Raw genomic sequence first — 19,938 nt, forward strand, 5'->3', positions numbered from 1 at the left:
ATTGCCTGGTAACATAAAGGCAGCTTTCTGAGGCAGCTCTGCAGCATGTCAAGTAAAAGCCCACAAATCCAGAGTAACAAACAGCACATGTGGCAGCTCAGGCCACAGCAAACATCCATGCCTACACAGAGCCTCAGTTGCTTCAGAGAAGCTCCAGGTCTGTGAACTGACTGCAGGTCAAATCATTTATAATTAGATCATATCCAAGTAAAGGGCTGTGTGTTTACACAGCTCTTTGCACAAGAGGAAGCCAGGCTCAGGGCTGGCATGTAGAGGTACCCCAGAGCAGTGCTAGACTCCCTTCTGTTTAGTTAAGGACATGCCATGCTATTGCATTCGGTTCAGAAGGTCTCAAATGTTTACAACCAGTATCAGCTGCAGCAGTAAATGTTTCCATAACTCCTATTAAACTCTGAACTTGGATTAATTGTCTCTGCTCTAAGGAGCGAGCACAGGACTAGCTAGTCATGCATGCTGGCAAGGCAGAGGTCAGGCTAGAGGTGACATTGGCTGTCAGAGGCATTCCCCAAATGTTTCTGCAACAGGCCATGCTCATGTTGTGCCTGCACATGCCTGAGACACGGCAGCTGTGGGATTCCTGCTGGACTGTGTGGGACAGCTGTGCTTATGCCCCAGAGCCTCCTCCCAGCACATCTTTGGGCAAGGCAGAAGATGTGTTCACAGGCCTGATTTGCTGGGAGATGGTTGCATTTTAAAGTGCCTATTTGTCTCTTGGTTAAAGAGACAGAGTAGTGTCTGCAGCTAGAGGAAACTACATTTTGAAGCCGTTACCTTAAAAGGCTCTCACAGCACACCCTGGAAATTTGTGCTTATTTACCCCATCACTTGTCTGAGTGTCATAAAGCTGGTCTTTGTTAGAGGCTGCAACTACCAACTCCCTTGGCATATTCCTTCACTCATTGTGTGAGCACTCCCACAATATCCAGCTCTGAACAGAAGGAAGCATTCCTCCTCTGCTCTAAAATCAGGCAAGAGGATGGCTGGGAACAGAGTCCTTTTGTGCAGCTCGTTTGGTCAGAGAGCTGCTTCACATTCCTCTTCATGCCAGCTAAATGAAGAAAGAGCATCCCTAAATCTCACTGTTTCCAAGCTGTAGCTGTGCAAGGGGCCAAGCACCTAGAAGTGGAGAAGAGGAAACGGTCCCAGAAAGAGACCTTGCAGCATGTGGAGGTGGGACAGTCAATGGAGGGAGCCTGACTTGAGCCTCCATCCCTCACAGGGGTGGAGGAACACATCGCTTGGGCAGGAGGCCAAAAAGAACCCAGCAGGGCAGCATCCAAAAATGGCATCTCAGCTACACTGACTCAATCCCTCTTCCCCTAATGCCATAGCAGATCAGCTCCAACTTCCCTCCAGAGCCACAAGAATGGAGGAGCAGCAGTTTCCTTACACTCCCAAAGCAATCCTCTCATCTCAGATTATTGCAACTCCTGTGCATGTCAACTGGTGCACTGAGCCCAAAGCTCTCCTGGTTTCCTAGTGCTGTTCTAGGTCACTGCTAAATCAGGTTGCCCCAGAGACTTCAGTGCTGTTTTTCAAAGGTCTTTACATGGCCCAAAACCCCTGGTGCTCAGGATGTGTCACTGCATCAGGAGCTCCCACACTCAGTTCTGCCTTCTACAGGGTCACTTCACCTTTATGGCCTGCTCCTCTAGAGAAAGTGCCGCTGCCAGTATAAGTCACAGGCCACCATGAACAAACACTACACTTGTAATATTACATTTAGGAGATCCTAGAAGTGCAATCCAGATAATCTTTGTATGAGATTAAGAGAATGAAGCATACCATAGTTTAGCACATTGGGCCAGCACCTAGTACCACACTTGCCTCTTCATTACCACAACAAACCTCAGGGAAAGGATACCTAAAATATTGGCCTGCAAAGGCAATATCCATTTGATGTACAGGACAACAGGCTGAAACAACAGCTTTGCTTTAGTACATCACTTAGCTTATTAGAGAGCTGCAGCTTAAAAGCTCTCATAATTAACCAACAGATCAATCTAGGCAGTGACATTCATTGGAGACCAGTATGTTATGTTCATCTTCTTTCCTTCCCAAAGATTAAGCCATTGCAGTGTTTCTTCATCATCTTAAAAAGCAAGAAGAAAGAAAACCCCTCCTCTCCCCTGTACACAGGCCAGAGTTTTCCACAAGTTGCTAGGGGTTTGCAAGGCCTCTCTTTGGATGCCCTGAGTACAACTGGGAGCACCCAAGACTCCAAACAAAGTCAATGAGAGTTGCAGGTGCTCAATGCTGCTTGGGGAAAAAAAAAAAAGAATAAAAGGAAAAAAAAAAAAAAAGAGAGAAAGCCCTGACAAATCCAGTGCAGCACAGCCAAACCCAGAGGCCCATAATTACATGTCCCTACTGAAAACACATCTGTAAAAATCACCAAGAGCTACAAGGGGAGGGGAAAAGTTGGATTTATGTAGTTTCAGATTAGGGTTTTATGGGACATTTGAATCCGGGAGTTTAAAAACAAAACACTGAGCTACAGCTTTTGAAGCAGCCCAAACCCAGACACAGGCATTGAAAGCATTTTGCATCAGAAGCTATATCAGATCCTTTTGGAAAAGCAAAGGTAAAAGATTCCAAGGAGAACAGAAAAGCATTCCCTTCCCCTCTGGAAAAGAATCCCAGCTCTCAGGCTGCATTTTGACTGTTCGCTCAGGTAAAGAAAGACTTATGAAAAAAATGAGAGAGAAATTTAACATAATTATCATCTCAGACTGAAGAAGGAGCTGTATAAACACATTCAGAGGAGAGCAGTCATTTTAACTGTAATACTATACGTGGTGGGTTTCTTCTCCTCTCCAGTGCAAAGAGCTGATGCCTGTCTCTAGCAGGCTTCAGCAACAAAAAGTTAAACTGCTACACATTTAATGTCACAGAAGGTAAAGGGAAGGTTTAAGGGGAGAGGTGTTGAAGAGGGGGTGGGATGAAGGGTGAAGGGGGCACACGGGAAGCTCCTCTCTGTAATCATGCAGTACATAGAGAGCCAGAAAGCCTGGTATCTTACCTGATTTTCTCTTTGAAGATCCATAGTCCCTGAAAAAAAGACAACAACAAATAGACATGGTTAGAGCTGGAAACGGTGGTGACAGAATGGGTGCCTCCCAGATTTCCACCCATATGCTCAAGAGCTCATCCTGTGCACTCCCTCCTTTAAAGAGGAGGTCGGGACTGCAAGGCATTGACAGGCAGGGACCAGGACGGATCCTGAGCAGCACCGGCTCATCATCAGCAGCAGCTGGGGCTTCTGCAGCACCAGGGGCTCGGGGAGCATGTGATCAACGAGACAGAGCAAACCATCCACAACCAGCAAGGCAGGGGAGAAGGGTGTCATTTTTTCCCCTTTAAATTGAGCTATTAAATGCACAGCTACTGAATTAACCCCTGACATTCCCCCGGAGAGGAAAGGGAATATTAACTGCTTGATGCAGGGGTGCGGCTGCTACAGGCTTGCTACTGGCACTGCATGCAGTGGTCTCCTTTCAGAGGCTGATTAATTTGTGAATAACCTCGGAACCTCTCCTCGTTATCTCTGACAAGCGTTTGTCTTCTGCAAGGAAAAACACCACCAAACCCCAAACTTTGTCCTTCTTCTTTCTTCCAGGATGGGGAATGAACCCGTACTTTTCTATAGTTATTAAAGGGTGCTGGCACCTTTGCTCGTGGCAGAACAGCTGAGAGCTCAGACAGCTGCTACAGAACTGGGAAGAAATTACAGAAGGGAGCTGCGGGAGCTGGTCTTGGATAAGCAGAGCTGAGGACAGAAATGCTTCACTATGGCTGTGCTTCTTCCCAGCACTTTCTCAGCCTCTGAGACTCAGCTCTGAAACGGTCTGCACAGGCAGGAGCCTGGGCAATGACAGATTGAGCAGACAGCACTGCTGCGTGGGCACAGTGCCTGGGGCACAGCCACACACTGTACCCGGAGGCATTAATGTTGGGAATACCACCTAATGAACTGCTCTAGAGGCAGGCTGTATTTGAGGAATCCTACTGCAGGGGCAGGCAGCAGCTTCTAAATTTGGAGGGGGGGGACAGGCTCTTAGAAGTGAGGTTTTGTCCATTGCAGCATGCTGTGTACTCCAGAGGAACCAGAGAAGGATTATCCTAAACTATGTATTTTATTTCAGGAGTTTGGGGAATCATCTAAGGAAGCAACATGTCTTAAGGGCAGAGGTATGTCCACCCATAAATTCTGTTTTTCCCAGCACTTTCCTTGGATCCCATGCTTGGATTCATGCCTTACATGTCTAGGATTTGCTTCCAAACAAACTGGGGGAAGTTTTTGCACCCTCTTTGGATTTTCCAGTGTCATTTCTTATTCAATTAAATAGTTGTTTTCTCAGCCACGTCTGCAGTTGCATTTGATATGAGGATGCTACTGCTCATGAATAGGCTGCTTTTTCTACACAAGTGATTTCATATAATGCCTGCTATATGGTGCCCAAAACAGAGATCCCTCAGAATGAGCCAGGGAAGGCACAATCCCCAAAACGTAGTCCTCCGCCCCGGCTCCGCTCCCACGCCAGCTTGGAGCTTTGTGGCTGCTGTCAATACAGCTCTCTTGGCACGCGAATGTCTGTGTTTGGTCCTGCCCTGTCCCAGCGCTAAATGGTAAGAAGGTGGAACCCTGCTGAGATCCCCACATATAACTTGCTTTGGCCTAGTGTCTCCATTGTACACATGCTTGATGATCATTTCAATACCTCCTGCCAGTCCCAACTTTCTGGTCAATGGCAAGCAGGGTGCCAACACAGGCAGTAACTGTTCATGTGAGCCAGGAGCTCTGCCCAGCAAACCCCATCACTGCTTCTCTCATGGCTTGTGCATGGTGAAAACCAACCTTGAGGTTAGTCTGAAGAGGGAAAAAGCCCCTTACTGTCACTGCAAAGTGCACAGCTGAGTAAATTAGGGTCAGCTACAAGAGGATGAAGTAGCAAGTAGCTCTCAGTAATGTCTCTTTGAGATCTGAAGGGTAATTAGCATCATCAGAGGATACAGAATGTATTCAGGCTCCTGAAGGCAGTTGAACCTACAACTTCTGGTTATGTTCTTAGTCTTAAGCACATGATCATCCTTACAGAAGAAATGAAATTATTATTACAAAATATATATGTGAATCGTCACTGCCCCCAAAGTCATGAGGGTTGCTCAGAAAAGAAATGAAGAAACCAATCAAGCTACTGGGCAAGTTTTCATCTTTTCATTTATTCTTGCTGTAAGGGTTAAAGCCAAGCTTTATCAGGTTTTGATTTTGGAGCTCCTGAAGTCCATGTACCCCATGTACTCCCTGCCTTGTCACTTTTTTGTACACCCACATTTCACTTATAAAATCAGGACAAAGCAGTATCAAATAAAACGGAGCTTGAAATAAAATCCTCATCTCCCCAGTGAAACTCTGAAAGTCAAAACTTGCTCCTCCCAGCGAGGATGGGAAAAAAAATTACTGCTGAAATAGAAAGCAAAGAAGGTACAGGAAATTATCTCTCTGCCTAAGTAAAGTGCTCTCTCTATACATATTCTTCTCCTCTTTTCTGCTAATAAAGAAAACCTGTGCTGCTGCTTTGCAATAGCTTCCAGCAAGGAGCCCTGCCTGACTCCATGTTTATTTTTAAGTCCTATTATTCTGCATCTGCAAGATTCATTGATGTCTTTTCCCTTTCCCAAGTGACGATCTATAAGATGAATACCTCTCGGCCTCACTATTTTCAGAGGAGCATTATTGTGAGGCTGAAGTATCTGATTATGTCTCCAAAACAATTAAGGAAATTATTTAATGGTGTCTCATAACTGTAACAACTTCCAAGTAGAAACTCCAATCTTCTCCTTCAGTACAGCTTGCAGCTGGCACACTGCTAGACCTTAAATCAGACAAGAAACCTCGCCTTGCAGAAGAACAACCTTTCCAAGGAAAGGCATGACGAATGTCACATCTGCAGCTACCCAGAGAAGATTATTTTCTCTTCAGCTTTTCGTCTTTTTACCTCTCTATCTTTATAAACACACATATATTTCCATTATTCTCCTATTTCTGTATGAGAACAGATACCACCATCCTAATTTCCCTTCTAGCCATAGCTGCAAGAATAGCAGTGAAACCAGCAGATCTGAAAATAGCTCTGGCAAGTTCCTTCTTCATTAGCCAGGATCACTCCATACTGACACATGCCTTTCACAAAAATAGTGTATTTCTAGCCTCTTTTTTTGTATCAGAATATGGCAATTTTGTCTAAAGTCTTCCTGTGGAGCACCACATTCAGCTGACACTGAAATTCATTACTGGCAAGAAAAGTATTTCCTGCTGGTAACAATATTAAAATATCACTGGTGCCAAGCACATCACACAAGCTGGAAACACTCCTCTTTACTGACAAAGGAGAGGGAGGCTGGATCTCCTTTCTCATCAGCATTGCACCAGGATAACATTACTCATTTGAAAACTAGCAATGAATGTGAGAGGAAGACCACAAGCGTTACTACAGAGCTGATTGCCTTGTTATCACATTAAGCTATCCACAGTTAGTCTGGAAATCTGTGAAAAGATAAGAATATCTTATGTCATCGATTTTATATGTCACTTGCAATCTAATTTAATAGTGACCATTATATTAACAGTGTTATGGAAAAGCTTTATGGCACAATCTTTCTTTAGGGACATACTTGGCTGCTGTACCCAGTGAGAGTTGATAAGCACTGATGTATGTGTGTGGCATGTTTTTGTCTGTCTAGATACATATAGATACACACAAACAAGCAGTGGCACGACTGGAAAAGTTGTTTAACAAATGAGGGGTATCCTCACATTTGCTCAAATAAAGCCTAAGAAATATTCCAAGCGGAGAAGACTGGAGGTGACCAGATGTGTCTGTGACGGGCTGTGCCTATCTCTTTAGCTGTACTTCTAATTCAGTTTGATTTGTATCTATCCCAGAGGGTTTCTCCAGCAAGTCAGCAGAAGCCTCCTGCAGGAACAAGGAGAGTTTGCAGAGCAACAGTGCATCAAGAGGTACTACAAGGCTGCAACTTGGCTCCTGCACAGCTCCGCTCAGAGGTGATGTGTTAAGTCGGGGGACTTCATCCCTGTGGTACCCATGATGCAAAGGCTCTATCAAAAGCTTCTCCCCTTTGCCACGCGGCAGCAGACCCAGCAAGCTCACTCTGTGGGATTCCTCCTTTCTCAGGCACGTCACCTTTTAGCCCAGAGCCTCTGTCTGCCAGTAAAGCAAGGCTTGGCTTCAACTCATTTAGCAAAGTTTTCAGACAACTGTGAGTTTCAACCGTGAGAGAAAACAGTGCCTGCAATGCATGAGGAGCTGTCAGACCCACAGAGGAGCACGGCTGGGGGAGCTGCACAGCAGACATTTCATCAGACGAGACAGAAGCTAAAGGAAGAGTAAATCATCTTTCTGTCTGTTTCTCAGTGTTTGCTGTCCAAAGGAGACGAGACAGTGACAAACCCGGAGTAATGGAGGTTAATCTGTATCCTCCAGAGGATTTTAATACATAAATTAAAATTGTTCCGTATTTGTTTGCTTTCACTAATTCACGTTTAAATGCATTGTAGGTGTTTATGTTCCCATGCTCCTTAATTCCTAAAAGTCTCTAGTGGTGTGGGCAGGCTGCGGTGGAGATGTATGACATTTCAAACAAACAACTCAGATTATCATTTAATGGCCAATGATTTGCCAGGCAGATTAGAAGCACAGAAGTGTTTTAACAAGGAAGTCCAGTCTCTCCTTCCCAGCACTCATACAGTCTGCAGTCAGTAATGAAGACCACTTTTCCACAAACTATTTCTCTTAGCACTGCTATCAGATTCTGTGACTGTTTTTAAAGTAAGCCAATACAAAAATACTTTGCTACTGCTCTTTATGCACACAGAAACCTGAGCCTTGAGGATATATTTGCATCTTGAAACTCCTAACTTATTTTCCTCAACAGCCAGAGTGACATTTTCTATTTGAGACAATTGCTACAATATCAATTGTGACCAAGAACTGTCACTAGTTGCCTGCCTATGGCTGAATACGTAACACCATACAAACACACAGGAGGTATATGGACAGCGCAGGGTTAAAATTCGCATTCATGGTACTCAACGTGCAAAAGTTTAACCATGTGCATGAAGGTATCTTCATTCCCATTGAGCTCTGAGACATAAGCAAGCAAAATTAACTCTATACGTTATGCATCATGAACACAAACATATTAGTTGCATACAGCTATACATTTCCCCCCTCCAGCATTCCATCCCCTGCAATCATACAAGCACAGCTGATCTCTTCACTGAGCCAAATAAACAGATGAAGGCTTTTTTCCTCTTCTTTTTTTTTTTTTAGAAAATATTCTGCTCATTTCCTGATGTAAATTGTTGCATTGTGGAACCCTCTCAAACATGAATCTGTCCTTTCTGAGCAGAGGTCGAGCTTTCCAGCCCTGTCAGAAAGGGCCCCATTGTGGAGGACCCAAGATTCCACAATTCCTTGCCGCAAGCAAAAGGGACTTGAGGAGCAAGGAGAAAATCTGGAGACCTGACTTCAAACCCAGGCATTTCTTGCTGTCTGGAAGCAGTGTCTGCTTGCTGCTAAGAAAGGTAAGCCACTCTTGTGCAACAAGCTCCTTAAGAGAACGAAGACAACATAAAAGAGAACTTTGCCTTCCTGCCACCTTTCTGTTGTCTTCACAGTGTGGCCGTAATGATGGCATAGAGCAAACAGCACAGTTTCAGATAGTATATCCTTCTGGTTAGGCTGTAGCAATTTTCTCTGTATCATATATCAATGGTGGCCTAGTTTGCTTTACCAGGACCCAGCTGGAAACCCTCATCCCTGGCAGTGTTCAAGGCCAGCCTGGACAGAGTCTTGGGTGGCATGGTTTAATGTGAGGCATCCCTGCCCACGCAGGGGGTTGGAACTGGATGATCTTAAGGTCCTTTCCAACCCAAACCATGCTATGATTCTATGATCTAGTGATGACTTCTGACAGCTCCCTTGAATCCAACAAAGCAAAAGTCAACCCAAGCTCTTCCTGAGAAACTCCATGCACAACACTGGAAACATGTAAGTGCAGAAGAGATCTTCCCTATAGCAATAACCTTAGCTTGCACAGAAGAGCCAAGATTGGAAGGAGACGGACACTGTGCCCTCTCCAGCAATGCTTCCTGCACCTGGATCCATGGATTTTGTCACTGAAAGGGTAATCAGACATTGAAACAGCATTCCCAGGGAAGTGATGGAATCACTGTCACTGGAAGTGTTCAAAAAACATATAGACGAGGCCCTCAGTGACCTGGTTTAGTCACGGCCTTGGCAGTCCTGGGGTAATGTTGAACTTGATGATCTTAAAGGTCTTTTCCAACAAGTTGATTCTATGATTCTATGATTTGTATCATGAAGGAGAGGGGCAGGACAAGGAAAACGAGTGTCCTCTGCTCTGCACTTGCAGGATCCTAGAGATTAGCCCTGTACAGCACAACCTGAGCTCTGCCACAGAGGCCAAGGTGCCGGGGATGCAGACAGCTCCAAGATAAATGATATCTCCATGGACCACTTCAGCCTCATGCAGACTCACAGTGTCTGGGGGTGGCTGTCATGAGGTTTTCCGTGTAAAAAGGGTGTAGAAGGATGAGAGATGGGTTTGAGGCACCCTGCCCCTTCCCTACATGATTGGGAATTTCACAGGTTTCTGTCCTGAGATTCCCCAGCAGTGAAGCTGATCACTTGACTCCAGGGTGCAACTTCAGTATTTGGCTCAGGCTAAAGATATGCAGGATTAGCCTCTTGAATTTTTCACGGCTGTATTTCTTTATGATGAAATTCTCCTCCTGGCGGAAGACAGGGCTTTGGAAACTCACATTCAGCATTTCACTGGGCTGCGAGATATGGGGCAGCGCAATCTGACAGCAAAGCCCAGCCTCTCCGGCACCAGGGAGAGACAGCTTTGGCACGGCCTGGAAGCTGCAGGACACTGGGACAATGAGCTAACACCATGTGATCCTCTACTGCAAGGCTTCAGCAGCCTTGAAAGAGACAACACAAATGTTTATAGCAAGCTTTTTCCTGGAAAGAAGTATAAAAACAAGAGCTTGCCTAAGAGTCACATCCTCATCTGCTTTTGTTTTACCCTGTTTATTCCTTCAGATGGCAAATTTCTCCACAGGACAGAAAAATGTATTTACCTTAGTAAGAACTCTGGGTGGAGGTGCTCTTCACCTCCTCTATACTGACCTTGGTCATCCCTTGCGGGGAGGTCAAATTTATCTCTGTCTTACAATGACCAAGCATGTATCACTTTATTATAGCCTTGATAATACAAATGCTGAGTGATAAAAACAAGGTAATAAAAAATAATCATTCTCATGTGCAGCTTTTCCAGTTGTGCTCTTCACTTTGGGATTTTATTACGCACATTTACATGCAGATACAATATATGTTTAAAAGATGCAGCTAATCATCGTTACAAATTAAGTACTGAATATCAGAATCATAAATTCAAATGTACCTTATAAACTAGTCAGGCTAACGAGCTTGCATATGTATCATACAAATCTGATTAAGAGCTTAAGAAAGCAGCAGAGATATTGAATCTTTGCTTCATTTCTTTAGCTCTTTCTGGTTTGAGGGCGGGCCCCTCAAACTCCAGCTTCCATAGGTTTGGGTCTGACATCTGATTTGAAACCACGTGGTCCATCTGGGTTTCTGAATTACAGACCAAATGGTGATTATAAGAAAAGGCAGAGTCTCTTTGCTGTCCCTCTTCAGGGACACCTTCTTTCTGCTGTTTCAGACTAACTTTGCCCAGAGCTACATGTATGGTGCACAGCCACTGTCCCCTCCATCTCATGGTGGCACTGCTCCCTGTGTATAACCTCCCCACAGGGAGACATCACCCACTGCTCACCAGGTTGTGCCTGCTCATGGGGGGCAATATACCATCATCTCTGCTGGAGGTTGCATGGAGACCAACAGTGTCACTCCTAAAACCCTCATCCCAGAGAGTGCTTGGAAAAGGTGAAGGGGAAGGGAGAGAAGAACACTGGCAAGTTACAGATTTCCAAGTCTCAGGTCTAGACACAGCTTGCTCAAAAAGGCTTTTCCCCTGAATTACTGTACCAGGAAGAATAGTTGGAGCACAATAGTATAAATTACACTAAAAGAAGAGCTCCTGTATGCAAGGCAGCTGAATCGTGGTACCCACTGGTATTAGACACTGTGATCACAAAATCAGGCATGGGTTCAAAAGGCGATGAGATATATCCATGCAGCAAAGATAAATAGTGGCTATTGTACTTCACACTCTGGATGCTTTCACCCCAGAAGTCCCAGAATGGCTGAATGCCAGAAGCAGAGTGGATAAATAAGGGAAGCTTACTCTATATTTGCTTTGTTTCTTGTATTGGCTGTAAGCCACTGTTGGAGACAGGAGGCCAGATGGGGTCCTGGTCTCACCTAATTGTGGACCTATAATACATTCTCCTGTAAAAGATCAGACTGGATTAGGACAAATTATATCCAAATCATGCTGCATTACTCAGCACATTAAATTGTCCTTAATCACATACTTTGATGGTCTAGATTCCTGCTTAAATTTACCTCCTGTGCATATTTCTGTGCCTGTTCTGTTGAAGCCATTGCTGCATTTCAACTATACATAACCAGGCTCTAATGAAAAGCCAATAAGGTTCTTTGATCAGGCTTTAATAGGACTCACCATGGGGACGTACTCTGCTGTGGCAAAATGGTTTCCTCATCCTGTCTCTTTCAGAAATGTTTTGTGAGCCTTTAAAAGCGATTTAGCCCTGATTTATGTCAGCTAAGTGATTTCTGTTGCACATGTGAGTTACAAGAAAAGGGCTCTCATCTCTATTTGCTACACTGTTCAGGAAATCAGTTATAGATGCTGCAGAGCCTTCAGTGTCTCTGACTTCAATGCAGCGGAAACTAGCAATTTGAGAAAATACTTCATCATTCCAAATTCTCTCAAACACAGCATCCAGTACTTCACAAGTGACAACCTATAGCAGATTTTTTTTTGGTAAATAGTACTGAGCTTCCCCTCTCTAAGCTGTTTACCTAAGCTGTTTCCAGAGGATATTAAAGGAAAGAAACATGCAATTTTTTAATAGAAAGCATATGAAACATGCTGATGACTATCTAATAAAATCGAGCATGCATTCAATAGGGGTGAGTCACCTAATCACAAGTTTAGAGATGAGGGATGTAGAAATGACTAAGCAAGCCAGGGCTGCGACAGCAACCCAAAAGTTTTGATGGCCTGACCTGACCTGCCAGGGGCATCCAACCAGCACTGGGCATAGGTTAGAGCAGGTCTCTACACCACGGAACAGATGTCAATAGGACAGGAGCCACTGTGAAGATCCTATGGCCAAGAGGTGTATTGCCAGTGGTGTTAAGTGCTACAGCCACTGCTGCTGCTTTGTGTGGTGTTGCTGAGCAAAAAACCACCCCAAAATCGATGAATCCCTGAAGTAAAAGATCTCAAAAAGCCCATCGACTCTCTGCCTACATTTCCATATGCCAATGAAAATAATAACAGTAACTACTATGGGGAGAAAGAACCACTTTCTGTGGAGTTTCCTCTATTGTCTAGTTTTAATCTCCCACACCATTGCTCCTGTTTGTATTCTTTGCTACTATCAGCAAGAGTTTGATTCCGATATCCTTGTAGCTCCCCTTTGAGAAGGTGTAAGCTGCTATTAGGTCACCCCTTTACCTCTCCTTTGCCAAACAAGTAACAGAAACAATAAAAATAGCCAACTATTTTTTCTCCCAATTCTTCTTGATTCTTCTCTTGGGGCAGAGCGACCCGAGAAAGGAGCAGTGACCCAAACAACAGCGGTCGAGGCTGCCTTCTTCCTGCTCTACTCTGCTGCTTCCACTGGCACAAGCAATTCCCCTCAGCCCACATGCCCTCCTGTGAGCACAGTTCCCCGCGACACATCTGCAGGGGCTGGTGACACCGAGCCCTGTGGAGCCACATAAAAGCAAGACACTGGAGGAAGCCCACCAAGAAGGCAAAGCAGTAGAGCCTCCTGCCTGCCCTTCTCCTTCGCCCAAGCTGCATGGATATGCACTCACAGCCTCCCCTGAATTCTCTTCTTGCCCCATACCAGCCTCAAAACCACCCCATGCTGGTGCTGGGTGTTGGCATGGTTCCTTGGGATTCCCTGCCGCCTGTCCCAGTGTGTGGTGCAAGCACTGGCACCAGCCCACATGCTGGAGGCTCGCACAGGGAATTCCCAGGCTGCCACTGGCATTTTGGACATTTTAAAGGCTCTAAATTAGCAAAGTAAGAAATGAGTTACAGGCATTCCCAGACGTGGCTCGGGCCCTGCTAGACCTCCGAGCTCCCAGTACAAAGGAGAGCGTGCCAGATGCCTGGTATTATACAATTGTGCATTCCTTTCTGGTACTGTTCTTACAGGGTCGAGCACTTCAGTGTACTCATTTGGCTTTTCAGCAACACGCTGCTTGGGCCTCTCTGTCTGGCTGCTCCTGCTACTTGTCCAAGGACAGTAGGACCTGAAAGATTAAGATCACAGTGCGCATAGACAGCAGATGGCTATAGCGTCTGTATTTACTTTGCACTGCTAAATACCCTATTGCCCTAGCTAGTTTTACATCCCCTTCTAGTGGCAGATCTCTCTCCTGACTTTAAAATCATCTGTTGTACATATGGCCCTAAGAATGGTAAATAACAATGCATGTGGGAGACAAGATCAAGCCCACAGTGAACTCCAGCTTCTTCATCTGGTGACTGTAATCTTTCCTCATTACATTTTGTTCAGTTAGAACAGTGAGATTAAAGCACAGCCACTTCCCAAACCTGCCTCAGCAGCATGTCTGCAGTTAACTGTCCTGCAACATCAAATGTCTTTCTAGCATACTAAAAAGTAATGTAGTTCTCTGTAAGACACCAACTCTATACACCTTGGAACTGTTTCCTCCCTGTTTCTACAAAGCGGCACATGGAAAGATCTTTCAAGTCACTGGGTTCTTTAATTTACTAGTCAAGAGACATAAATCATGGCATGTAAGATGTACTGGGAGTTCATGAACTCTAGGATTTTTTTCTAATCACTGTCCTTTGAACTGAGCTTTTTCAGAAACTGTAAAACTCCAAAACATCCAGTAAATGCATCTAGTAAATTTTCCTGGATTGGCAACTACTAAAAGCAAACTTGTCTTCCCCGATGACCTATCAGCATCAAGCAGTCTTAAAACTAACACTAAAACATGAAAGGGAAAAGAAGTCTTCAACTTATCTTGGCCAATATAACTGTTGGGATTCATTACATTATTTCAAATTATCATTGACAGGCACCAATTAAGCCAGAAAATAAAGACAACTTCCCAAAGATAGAACCTTTCAAACACTAGGGTTACATTTCAAGGTAATGACCGTAACACCTTTCAAATATTCAATTCTGATATCAGGTCCCACTCTTCCTGCAGCCCAAAAGGTTAAGGAGCTAAGTTACGTGGCATTTGCAAAGAAGCATCGCAAAGTTTCTAGGAAGTATCAGACCACCTAATCAAGGATTTATTGTGTTTATTAGGATTTATTTATTTATATACTGTGTGGGTATCAAAAAATTAAACAAAAGAAGTCCTATACTTCAAGACAGTGTAAGGGATTGTTTTAGTCTCACTGCTCAGTTTATTTTGGGAAGGAAACAAAGAAAACAGAGCTATTTCAGCCTGGACCAGTATAAGATTCATGAGACTAGAGATGGACAGGTACACCCTAAGTTTTATAGACACGTACTCAAAATCATCTAAGTTTCTAGTAAACTTTGTTTGGTTAATACTTGATCACACACTTAGAGATTGCAATACTGAACTGAAAACTCACTTCGCGGAGGCAGATGTGTTTGTTAGCAAATATATGGATCCATACTAATACTTCCTTTTGATCTTTACTCAAAAAGGCAAATAAAAAGAATCATGTTGACCTCAAATACATGCCTATATACCTGCCTAAAACACTTCACACCATGTCAACTGACTTTCTAAGGTGTCCAGCATTAAATATTAAATAACTCTGGAAAATAAAAGAAAGTATCTTTTTATATGCATTTAAAACATATGCAGATTGTAGGCATCAAGGCACAGAAGTGCCATTACACACCATGAAACACTGCAATGTCTGAATAGACCAAAAAGTTTGCAGTCCAGTTCAAATACAACTTTGTTTTTCAGACCTGTTCATGCAGAGAACAGTAAATTTCTCGTTGTTCCTTTTATGTAACTCCTCTCCAATTCTCGATCCAGACATTAACTTTTAATTCACCTCATACATCTCCAAAGGGGGCGTGTGTGGTATTTCCAATCTCTTTTTCCATGTTTTAGGTCCACAGGAGTGGAGAGGCATAATGAATGACTTTTAATTATTTCCATCCATTCAGCCAGTTGTAGAAGTCCTTTTAATTCAGCTAAAAGAGACATTACTTGTTTCTTCAAAATCAGCACTGATTCGGGGGTATTTCTGGCCTGCAACATGAAGGATCTCTTCAAGGCTAAATGGACACTGGCAGCTTATTGCTGCTGTAACTGTTCACATTATCTGATATATAGATATCTCATGTGGGCGAAGGGAAAATGTCATCGATTGTCAGGAATTACACCCCCTCCTTTTAGGCTATTGATGTCACTCACTCATTAATTCACAAGCTTAGAATATCAACAAGGTTCTGCAAATGCCACATCCTGCAATTGGATTTTGTGCACTGTTTTCTTCCTTTGTTACCTGAAATACCAGAAACTGAATGATAAGGAGCCACACTCTCAGCAGGAACATTGCCTTTCCTATCAGGAGAGGGTCTTGTGGGGTGCTGTGGCTAGCAGTGAGCTCCTCCCTGCGGAGCTGCACCTACCATAGGATGACAAGAGCATCCCTGAGGTGCTGGGGAAGTTTGTGTATCCTGAAGTCCACACTGCAGTATCAGCCAAGCAGATACACTGGATATCATACTATACAGCAACCATGCTGCATACCCCCCCCCCACCTGCCATGTAAATGTCTAATGCAAAGGTCTGCATTGTTCTTAGCTCCCAGTACTGAGTCTGAATTCAGCACTACTTTGAATAATCTCTCATCACTGTAAAATACTGCAAGATTAAAAATTAGGATCTGGGTATATCAGCCACAAGAAGCAGCAGCAGGGATTATGAATCAGAGCACAAAACGGAGTGCCCTGCTGCCCATAACCTATTTATTAACAGTTTCTTCTCCAGTCATCCTCTGGGACTGAAGCTAATTCCTGGAACCTTCTGCTTTGCCTCTGCTCCCTCACCGGCACCAGCTACCCAGCCAACCTTGCCACACTGGCCTTGACTTGTCAACCCCTCCATGGCTAATTGATGTCCTCCCCTCATAACACACACCTCACTGTAATGCAAAATTGCTCTGATCACTATATGAACATCCTGACCCTGCACAAAACCCAACTCTGACCTACCTAGCAATAGTGTGTGCAACACCAGAAACTCAGCTCTCTGTCTTACCCAGCTATAATAAAAATCCTTCAAGCTCTGCTGTACATTCCATCCATTAGTGGTGCCTGGGGAGCTGTGCAGAGACCTACCTCATGATTAGATAAAAGCTTTTCCTTCTAAATCACTGTCCAGAAGAAACCAAGGGTCTGGAAGAGTGAACTTCACATACATTAGAGGCAAGGCACATCCCCTATGCTGGTTATTTATGTGTCTATTTTTTACGCTGAAGAATGCAACGTTTTGTAGTAGGGAGTAAGTTGATTCATTTATTCACTGTGATAACGATACCAAGACCCTTTTCTCAGTACAGACACAAAAAAGGGAAAAGTGCTCCAGTTTTACCAACGAAGCATCATTTTTTAAACAATGATGTGAAAATCTGAAAGCCCTACATGTACCAAAGCAAATCTGGGATGGTGATGAGAAGGAAAGTCAGAGAATTTTGGCTATCCCTCTATCCCACTCCCCCCAGAGTCTGCAGGCCACCTCATGCCCAAGAGGTCTCAGAACTGCTCTAACCAGCCAAGAAACAGTTCAAAATGCATACATTATACCCTGTCCCTGCTTTGAGGGTCTTCAAAGGCCAGGCAAGGAAGCCATGAAAGCAGCCACCTTCCTGGAGCACACGGGTGGGCCACACTGTGCACATACCCTGAGGCCATGGCTTACTGCCAGCTTTACAAAAAAGCTCATTTTCCAAAGAGGACTTGAAAAAATAACAGCAGCGATGACAAGAGAGGTGCAAATGTGTCTCCAGGTCCAGTTTTGCTCAATGCTTAAAGTTCGGAGCATCTCTGGAGGAAAACTGCAATTCAGGCTCGGAACAGATCCTACTTGAAGGATCTCAGAGCATTGAGTTGCTAAAGCAACTGTGGACATACTCTTTTTGCAGCTCAGCACCCAGAAACTTGGGTGTATCTCTCCTCAGAAGCAGGGACAAGATGCCATGGCATTTCACAAGAAGAAAGCAAAGAGCTCCTGGCCCAAAGCCCCAAAGGAAGAGTGGAAGCTGGGGTTTAATTTGTCAGTCCCTCAAAGACTCAGACTCAGTTGGGCTGACCTTCATCTCATGCCATAAGCATGAGTTTAAAAATACACCGCTCCTCTCAAAAATGTGTCACGGCTCTTAGAAGCAAGAAAACCAGGTTGTGGGTGGGAATAACTGCAGAGCATATATACATACATACATATATATATATATATTCCCTTTTGAGCAACAGTCTTTTAAATTCCACTTTACAAAAAGCAGATTTTTAGCACCTCAGGAGTTGAACACACAGCTATTATCAGGAGCTGGAAGCAGAACAGTTTTAAGAGGCAGTGGTCACTTTCTATTCATTTTTGTACAAAATACACTTCTTTTTGCAGCTCTGTTTTTTAAAGAAATAATTATTTTATGCTCAGTCACAGCTTTTCACTGGCAATGTCACGTCCAATTTACAAGATATGAGCACCAAATGATTTGGCACAGGGATATACTCAAAGGAAAAGAAACTTCTTACAATTTATGATACGCTTTGATAACTGTGATTTAAAAATGCCAGGGTTTCATTCCAGCAAATGTTACAATAACAAGCACAAGACTAATGACCTGATGCCTTGTCAGAGATGTTCACAGGTCAGATAAAACCACCGCATTATACCTGCAGGATGCAGTGTTTCAAAGGCAGCCCTGTTTGAGCTTCTCCTGGGCTTTGATCCCTGCAAGCTGTATGTCAGCACTATCCTCCCAAAAGCTGGCCTCATCTGAGGGTTTTTCTGCCTTTCAAACCTCTGAAACACATCCGGGCTGTCCTACCTCGCATCTGTGGCCATCTGAACCACCCGAGCAGTCTCCTGCATTAGGAGGAAGCAGCGAGTGAAGAAAACCTTCAGCCCACACCAGGCTTCACCAAACAGCTGGCAAAGAACAACCTCAGAAACACTGATATTCAAGCAACTGTGGAGGAAATCTGTCGATTTAAGAAGAGCAGGGTGAGATCATCCATTGCCTGCTGTTGTCTTTTGGCTGAAAGCGGCCAATGGACAGCTGGATGGCCCCTGATCCTGCACTTAAACACAGTCATAGAAATACTGGAATTTCATCATCATGTTGCATTTTTCTCTTCTTCTCCCAGGCCTTCCCTTGGATCACTCCACAGTTTCCAAGCCTGTATCACATCCCTTCACACCTGCTGTGGTCTGTTCACATTTACTGTTGAGCAGAGCATGTGAGCAGTAATGAATACTTTTCTCAGCACATTTAGTATCTCCTTTGTTCAAAAAAGCTTGCCATTTTTTTAGAGTTTCCCATTACTTAAAATCATTTGCTCTATAATGTGGGGAAGAGCAGGGTTGTGCATAGGTAGGATGCTCTTACGGGCTGATTGCAGGACCTCAGAGGTGTGGTAGCAAACTGCACTAACACATCGCAGCATATATTTGGGTTAGAGATGCTGCTCCCAGATGAGGACACGTAGGCAGGATTTCAGCAGCACCTGCACTTTTAATTCATTTCATTTGCTACAGAAAAGGCTTAATTTCCCAGAGAATCCTGTGGCATTCAAACTCCCTTATACTGCCAGCACATGCTACCCTTGAAGAGGCTGCACAAGGCACTGTGCAGGCAGCGGTGTGTGATGTGAAGGGAATTGTTGTGATCACTTAAAATAACCTGATGGAGAAATGAGGTTTTGCTGGGACTCTTCCACCTGTCTTTGCATGGGCACAGTTAAAATTCCTCCTTGGGAGATGCAGAGCAGCAGCAGCGCTTGTTCCAGCCCTTGGGGTGAACTGCAAACTTACCTAGGACTTAGGCAAATTCAGTTTCACCCTTTATATCTGACCACTTCTCCCTCCAAAAGAGAGAGGCACATGTACAAGATGCATCCACATGTAAATATTATACTATGATATGTTGGGTACCAGCACACATAAGTTTCTGATACCCACATGTTTGCAAGAACAACCTTTGAAATTCATAGAATCATATCATAATTTAGTTGGAAAGGACCTTAATGATCAGGGAGTTCGATTATAAACCTAACGCTGCCAAGTCCACCACTAAACCATGTCCCCAAATGCCACATTTACACACCTTTTAAATACTCCCAGGGATGGTGACTCCACCACTTCCCTGGGAAGCCTGCTTCAGTCCTTGAGAACACTTTTGGTCACAAGGCTTTTCCTAAAATCCAACCTAAACCTCCCCTGGTGCAACTTGAGACCATTTCCTCTTGTCCTATCACTTGCTCTTTGGGAGAAGAGACCCACACCAATCTCACTACAACCTCCTTTCAGATAGTCAGAGAGAGTGAGAAGTTCCCACACAACTTCTTCAGACTGAACACCCCCAGTTTCCTCAGCCATTCCTCATCGCACTTGTGCTCCAGACCCTTCACCAGCC

At 44.2% G+C, this 19,938-nt stretch overlaps 1 protein-coding gene across 5 annotated transcripts in view; it reads right to left on the bottom strand.

The window, feature by feature from the left end:
• The window catches only part of SH3PXD2A (SH3 and PX domains 2A), a 252,489-nt gene that overhangs the window by 82,018 nt on the left and 150,533 nt on the right, over nucleotides 1–19,938 (bottom strand). For 4 of the 5 annotated variants that reach the window (XM_057421098.1, XM_057421099.1, XM_057421097.1 and 1 more), the window contains one exon: nucleotides 3,044–3,072. In XM_057421098.1, coding sequence (XP_057277081.1) covers nucleotides 3,044–3,072 — 29 coding nt within the window. Of the gene's footprint in view, nucleotides 1–3,043; nucleotides 3,317–19,938 lie in introns of those variants that run through there. The other variant, XM_057421100.1, reaches the window with a different exon arrangement.

Source organism: Pezoporus wallicus, unplaced genomic scaffold (genome assembly GCF_028554395.1).
Source record: "Pezoporus wallicus isolate ANWC-B61680 ecotype Strahan unplaced genomic scaffold, APGP_CSIRO_Pwel_v1 contig_3365, whole genome shotgun sequence".
NCBI classification, from domain to species: domain Eukaryota; kingdom Metazoa; phylum Chordata; class Aves; order Psittaciformes; family Psittacidae; genus Pezoporus; species Pezoporus wallicus.